This window comes from Puntigrus tetrazona, chromosome 2 (assembly GCF_018831695.1).
Source record: "Puntigrus tetrazona isolate hp1 chromosome 2, ASM1883169v1, whole genome shotgun sequence".
NCBI classification, from domain to species: Eukaryota; Metazoa; Chordata; class Actinopteri; order Cypriniformes; family Cyprinidae; genus Puntigrus; species Puntigrus tetrazona.
This window is the reverse complement of record NC_056700.1, coordinates 21,037,219-21,045,133: the sequence shown is the minus strand read 5'-3', so window position 1 is coordinate 21,045,133 and position 7,915 is coordinate 21,037,219. Positions and strand designations below refer to the sequence as shown.

The 7,915-nt window shown below is 38.4% G+C and overlaps 1 protein-coding gene across 8 annotated transcripts in view; it reads right to left on the bottom strand.

Annotated features, from left to right (window-relative positions):
* Nucleotides 1–720: 720 nt before the first annotated feature.
* Nucleotides 721–7,915, bottom strand: part of pard3ab (par-3 family cell polarity regulator alpha, b) — a 68,875-nt gene continuing 61,680 nt past the window's right edge. For 7 of the 8 annotated variants that reach the window (XM_043261627.1, XM_043261665.1, XM_043261645.1 and 4 more), the window contains 3 exons: nt 6,977–7,094; nt 4,049–4,170; nt 721–3,321 (listed from right to left, as the gene is read on the bottom strand). In XM_043261627.1, the coding sequence (XP_043117562.1) occupies nt 2,895–3,321; nt 4,049–4,170; nt 6,977–7,094 (667 nt within the window). In that variant the 3' untranslated portion in view covers nt 721–2,894. The other variant, XM_043261671.1, reaches the window with a different exon arrangement.

Here is a 7,915-nt window from a genome sequence, read left to right as displayed (position 1 = left end):
CACCTAATCACCACACTCTAATGATTTCTGAAGGATCATGGGACACCGAAGACTGTAATGATGCTGAAAATTCACATTTGCCTCACAGGAATAAATTATATATTTTAAAATAGAAGTGTTATTTTTAATTGCAATATTCCATAATATTTTGCTGAATTTTTGGTTAAATACCAACCTTAGTGCTTCAAAAAAAAAATTTCATCTTACTAATCTGAATGTTTTTAAATATATTAATTTTATTATCTTGTGGCATCAAACAAATATTTAAAAAAAAAATCAGTACAGAAAACGCCACTAGACTATTTTACTATATTGTTCCAACTGCATTAAAATGTATAATGTAACTGTTATTTTTTTTCCCCCTGAATAAGAGCTAGTTTCACATTTATTATTTTAATTTGACGAATTTCAGGCATAAACAGGATATTGTTGTACCTGAAGCTAGGCAGATTTTCTATTTTGAGTGACCTCTGACCCTGATGACCTTTTCTCCTTCATCAATGACAGAATGACTACTCATGCAAAACAACTAAAAATTTTAGGGAAAAAAGGACAGAGGGTGGAAACAAGATCAGCAAAATTTCTTGATCAAAGAAAGCAGGTATCAAAATAACTCCGGCACACGCGAAAACTTCTGAGGAGGAAAAAAAACTAAAGACGTCAGACTCCAGAGGAAAGCGGATGATTAATGGACGATGTAGATCTCACAAACACAAAGTGTACCGCAAACAGAAGAGCATCCCCTTCCTTTATTTTACAAGAGTTTTGTACAGTCCAAACAGCTGCTGTGTTTCTAAACATCACCGATTTCTGAACAGCGTATAAACAACACAAAATAACAGACACAAAGGCAGAAACAGAAAGCCAAAAACCCTGTACAGAGTCCTGTAAACAAACTAACACACACACACACACACAGAAAAAAAATCAGACACGAATCCTCTGGAAACTCCATATCTCTGCCCGCTCTTGACCTCTGACCTTTTTTGAACAGCATATGGAGACTGTTGCTAGGATACAAACATAAATAAAAGAATCTGTGGAAAAAAGGCGCCACATTTTTTAACGCTTCTTCATTAAAATTGTTACAATCTAGAAATATGACATTTAAAAAGGTGCAAAAGAGGTTTCGTTCATTTGAAAAGGTTAAAAAGGAGGCAAATGTACAAAACAGGATGAGCAGGGCAAGATCACAAGCTAATTTCCATACTAGATACGGAGGAACAAAGAAGACAATAAAAACCGAAATGTCTTGATTGTTTAGTCATGTCGTACTGAAGCTCTTTTCATGTTATTATCTTGATATCCTCTCTCACACACACACACACCCCAAGCGCACCCAACCATCTGTGCCTGGGCAGTAGAGTGTGTTGCGCACCATGTGTCCCACTGTTATGTGTCAAACGAGCATCGGCTGGCTCATATGGCACTGCCCCCGCGCACGTACACACACGCACACACACGGAGCGCTGACCTAGCCTCTTACACTCCAGTCTCAGCTCAACGGGAGCTCTTGATTCAAAGCCCAGAACTTCCGAGACTCAAAGTTCTAGTCTGAGATCTCAAAGTGTCGTGTAGATTCACCATCTCGGCAGCTGTTAGGGGCAGAGCTAAATGAATTTTACTTAATCAATAAAGTCCATCAATCTGTCCATATGAGAATTGAGCATAGCTGTTTTTTGTAATGGAATTTTAACACACTGCGAACATCTCTCTCTCTCTCTCTCATATTCATATATATATATATATATATATATATATATATATATATATATATATATATATATATATATATAAGCATTTAAGGTAAAGGAAATGGTAACCAAAGTTGAATGTATTTTGGTTTTAGGACAAGGTTTTGATCCACTTCAAATGTTGACTATTGTGTATATAGATCTTTAATCTCACTCTCTCTTTCTCCCTAATTATATTTTATATACTCTATTTTTAAGCTCACACTTTCCTTACATGTGTATGATCGTGAAAAAACGATTTTTTACATATTTTATGAACAGACAGACGTGGTAGTGCTAGTGTGGTATTTCAAATACAGCCTCCGTATGTGTGTGCATTTACACACGTTTAAGGGAAACAGAAGACAATCTTTTTGTCTGAACTTTCACACAGTGCTGTGGCCTGTCAATACAGGGGCAGCTGGTGTGTGTGATGAAAAATTCAGTGTGGGTCATCTGGGAGACAGGAACTCACGCGCACACACACACACCTGGCAGGCAGCAGTGGGTCGTGGGTTCTGTGTCTGTGTGTGAAAGAGCTTTGAAAATTTAATGAGGAGCATCAATTAATGACCTGCTATCTATGACCCCATTTCCTTTCCTTCTTCTTTTCCATTGCATTTTTGGGATTTTCTCTTTTCACTGGATTCCCAGGAGTCCTTCACACTGACTGTGTGTTCTGTACCTTGATTTGTCGAGTTCTTTAAACATGTGACTACATCCAGTGGTGACACTAGGTTTGCTGGCCACCTGTACTCGGTTCCACTTTTTTCCCTACTAATGACATCAAATACACGTTTAACTGACAACTTTACCTGATGTGTAAGAATTCATCTGATAAATCTTAGTAAAAAAAAAAAAAGCTCTACTTCACAAAACTTCATTATAACCTGTGCAAAGCATGAAGCTGCTCATTTTGATCAAGTTCTACGTGGTTGTACAGAGGAACAGGTCAGTGTCAGGCTGATTGTCAGAGCTTGAAGGTCTTCGCAGCGAATCAAGAGGCTTCTTGCCTCTAGACGCACCAATGAGCTGTTAGATTGGGCGTAACCACTGCGACCTCAAAGAAAAGGCACTCTGGGAGTCTGTGTACAACTGGCACACAAATTTGTATCTGTGTACCTTTTGCCTCTTTGAAAAACAGGAAAAATGTTTATTTCCTCAAGATAAAAACGGGCGTGCTTTCTCAGGTGTGTGTATGCGGCTGAGCCGAACAACCTGGGAGGGGGAAGGTGGGACGTCCTGTCTGAGGGGTCCTTTGGAATCCTGGGATTCGTAGTCCAAACGCATTGACGGGCCTCTTCCTTTCATTTCCTGTTCCCTGCGTCTCTGTTCCTGTCGGAGGAGCTCCTGGGCCTCTAGGAGGACACGAGCATTGTAGCCACCACCCACAGAGGAACTGCTGGATCCTGGGGGAGCGGAAAGGCCATTCCTGCAGCCGGGACGAGGAACGGTGCGCGGGACAGAACGAGGTCCCTGGTAGCTGGAGTAACGGCCGCTGTCTTTTGCTGCCTGGAAACCGTCTCCAGGTGGACACGTCCTCTCCCACTCGCTTTCTGACGCTGGGGTGGGTGTCTTGCGAGGGTGGCTAGACACAGGGAGAAATGAGTTAAGGCGAGATGCTGTGTGTGCACATGTTCTTAAAGACGTTAATAATTCCTTCATACTGAAACAGGAAGTAGGGTCGGGACATATTATAGATTTTTTTTGTTGCCTGTATCTTTTAGTCTACATTACAGTCCATCAAAACCACACTTTCAAAATGAATAAAATCCAGCCAATTTCTTTATAAACATATGAAGTGGAATTTTATTGGGATTACATTTTATTTACCTACTTAATTATTTTGCTGAAATTGAAAATACTAGTAGTACTCTATTGTGAAATACTAGTACTATTTAAATCATGCAAGTTATTCCTGTTTATTTAATTTTGACTTTTATTATTTGCATTTAATTGTTTAATTGATAATTTTAATAATGTTTTTTTTTTTATCATTTGTGATTAGCTGATCTGCTTGATATTTTTATTGATACAATATATTTTTAGCGTTCTTTCATGAACACAACAGAATTGATTCGAAATAGGATTTTTTTTTGTAGCAAATGTCACTTTTATTCAATTTAATGCATTTCTTAAAAAAAAAATATCTTACAAACCTCAAAACTTTTGAACAGTAGTGTTGTTGTTCTTATAGCTACTAGACAAACTACAAGCCACAAAACACTAAGAATTTTAATTTTATGAGATCGTTTTAAAGCGTTTTACTCAATAAATAACAGCACTACTGGTTTACATTTCACACGCACACATACCGTGGCAGAGAGCTGTACTGTCTCTGAGCATGTGTGAAAGCATCTCTGGCTTCCTGCCTCTGTAACTGCACCTCCACAGACACTGAATGACGGCCAGATGATGTCTGCGGGCTGCAGTTGGACTGTAACACAAACAGGAGTTATTAACATGTCAAACTAAAACAAACAGGTAAAAGTAGAGTAGAGGAAAAACTTGGAAGAGACTGAGATCTGGAAATATCATTATGAATCTACAGACACACAAACACTCAAGCTAAGCACTTACCAGGATTCAGAGGTGTTTTTGTGTAGAGGTCTGTGACATTTGTTCAGAAATGTGCGTTTGAATGTGACATTATTACCAGTCCTATGACCTTTGGCGCATTACGGCTGTTAATGAAACCATTAGAGTAGATTATAACCCGTAAAATATTCATGGAGTTAGTTATTACTCTTCATAACAAAATTACAACTACATTACGGTCCTCAATAATTGTTATAAAAATTATTACCCGTTTTTCAAATGACCACATCGTTAAAAAGACAAGCAATTATTTCAGGAACTATATATCTTTATATTCGGCTTGATAACTCCCAATGCTAAATATGCAAATGAAAACCCCCCAAAATTGAACTCACCTAATTAAACTTGATTATAATTGAAGTAGAATTAATATTATTAATAAAAATATTATCTAAATGCACATACAATATACTATTCTCATATGACAAAAATCGGTGGTTCCGGTTTTATTCCTCCAAGATCCTCCTCCATTTAGAGCGCATTCATGGTTCATGTTCATTAGTTTATACGATCCTTGGAATTCAAAGCCATGACCTTGGCGTTGTTGGCAACATTCTCTACCAGTTGAGCAATAGAAGCTCATCTAACATACGTTATGGACACAAAGGTGAGGCTGGAATGAGGACACACAGCATACGTTAGATGAATGTTAGATTAATGTTAGCTGGATGTTAGGTGAAAGCTATGAACATTAAGTGAGTATTAGTTCATTTTACGGTGGGGGGAATTTGCGGTGATAACATAATAAAGCACTTCTCTAATGTAATTCATTAAGAAATCACACACACACATTTACACTTGGTCGGCACAGAACATAAGGGTGTAATTATAAACAATAAAAGACTCATTTAACACCGCCTCTCTTTCTCTCGCGCACACACTGACGGCTTTGTTCCGTACTCGGAACAGTGTAACTGCGGTAAATTGCTCATGACCCATAAGAATCCATTTCTTTTATGGCAACATTTACATTGAGTCCCCTGCTCTCGTCACGCTCAGTCAAACAGATGAATGCCGTCCCAGGCATGCTCAATCAAGAGCCGATCCACACAGAGAATTCCATTAACTCTAATGAAGGAGAACAGCATGCTGGGATTGATTGACACTGCTTGCCAGCCATGTTGCTGTGGAGACAGAGGTGTTGAAGGATGAAGGATGTGTGGAGTCGGGTCATTTAGCCCAGTTCATTAACACGCACGCACACTTCACTGCCTAAAACAACATCAGTGTCACAGGAACGTACCATTTGTTTGCTAAACAGATTATGGCATTAAAGTTCTGATACGAGTTCAGTAACGCTATGAGATTTATAACAGCCGATGATGTTAACACCGACACGCAAACACTCACGAAAAATGGTTAGCGATCAGAAAAAAAGTGGATTTTTTTTTTAATGTATTCTCACCTCATCTCTCTGCGAGAAAAACATCCATGAAGAAATGAGAGACGTGTTTGAAACACCTGAACTGGATTGGATTCAGCTTCAGAAAAAAAACTGACTCATTAAAGCAAACCACCCATCTTTATTCTGTTGCCTTTTGTTTTACAAAAAAAGATTTTTAGGCAGAGTAAAAAAAAAAAAAAAAAAAAAAAAAAAAAAAAAAGGCTTAAGTTTTTTATGGGGGTTTTGGACATTTGAAGACTAGGGGAAAATTGGGGAAGAAAAAGGAAGGAAAAAGACATTTAATACAGTATCACTACCATTACAAAACAAAACAACAAAAATAAATCCATACATTAAAGCTGAGGAGATGAAAAATTTAAAAAGAGAAATTTACATTAAGGAAAATACACATAACACCGTGTGTAACAGTTCAATGAAACTCTCTCCCTGGAAAGATGATTACAAATGTGTTAAAAACAATTCACACAGAAGAGATCCTGAAATGATCTTTAAGTGCAACTCATTCCTGAGGGATAGTTTACCAAAAATTTTTATATTTTGTCACCTTTAACTCTAATATTCTTTCAAACTTGTATCACTATCTTCTGTGGAACAAAAAAAAACGTTTTTTGGAATTATTGTACTAGGACACAAACAATTATTTTGTGTTCCACAGAAGAAACACCAGTAAACGACTAATTGCCAGATAATTTTTGGGTGAACTATCCCTATATTAGGACTTTCTGCTTCATTTTACAGGCAAAAGAGGTTTAAATTTACCTAAATCCAGATCATCATTTTGAGTTCACACTCAATCCAGATTCTAATGATCTGGATTTGAATTCGATGTCTTAAATACTAAATAATTTCAGTCTAAATACATTGATTTTTAAACTCTCACACGTACACATTCACACTCTTTCATCTTGCAAACATACATTCAGCCATTCGCAGTTCTTGCCTGAATTCATGATCTGCTGAAGTCATGGCAGCGGTGATATGGTTGAACAGATGAATGGATGGGTGAACAGTCCAGATGGATGAACACATGGTGATGTTAGCATTGTTAGCGGACAATGTCAGTGTCAGAGGTGACATGCTCCTGCATGCAGTGGTCTCAGGTTAGCGGTTAGCATTAGCCCAGGCCTGGAGGTCATATATACGTAACCGCCCCAGTTCTTGGACTTAGTCTTATCCTTCCTGGGACCATGGGGCATACGTCAAGTGGTCATAGGTGCACATACACAGCTCACACACTCACCCAGGGCTGTTCCAAGCTGTAGGAGCGGTGGCGATCATCTGGCTCCGCCTCTTCCTGCCGGACCTGCTGGAACTCCTGGCGTAATCGCTGGATTCGGTCGTGGTTGCTGGGCGTCAGCCTGTTAGGAGCAGGAGGAAGAGGGCACATGATGACACGGTTACATCATAATCCCTTTGATCCTATACTCTCCGGAATGACAGGTGTTGGAAGTGCGACCCTGTGTAAAAGGTCACCTAGTTACGCTTCGCTACCTTTATGAGAACAAAGGTCAAGGTGTCACACACGGCGCACAGATGGTCCAGATACCTAAATGGGCAACAAACTTGGCCTCTCCTATGCTCCACATAATCAGACGAGGAAAGCAGAATTCACCAGACGCGGAAAAGCGGCAGTTTATATTACAGCATAGACATGAGTGTGTGTGTGTGTGTGTGTGCGCGAGAAAGAGCCAGACAGATTTCCTCTTATTAAAATTCCATAATCACATGTTGAGTGTTTACGATATAGAGGACAGCAACTGGGGCTTTTTACACATGAGCAGATGTCCAGTTTAAAACACACAGATGCAGTATAAACTTTGCCACAGGAGATTACTAGAGATAATTTAAGAACGCAGACTAATCAGAAAACATGCATGCTTTTATAATATATTTTTATATATATATTTTTTTATTTACAAACAATATTATTAATTAATAGTATATGTATTATTTATATATTATTATAATTATATAAACACATGTATGCTTAAGTATAGACAGCATATATCTACTTGAACATTACTATATATGTGTGTGTGTGTGTACACACAAGTATGTGTGTGTGTGTGTGTACACGAGTATGTGTGTGTGTTGTCCAACTATCTATCCATCTCTCTAAAATATTTGGGATAAGTGTTTAGGTTTTTAGTAAAGGATTAACTTCAGTGATTGAAATCAG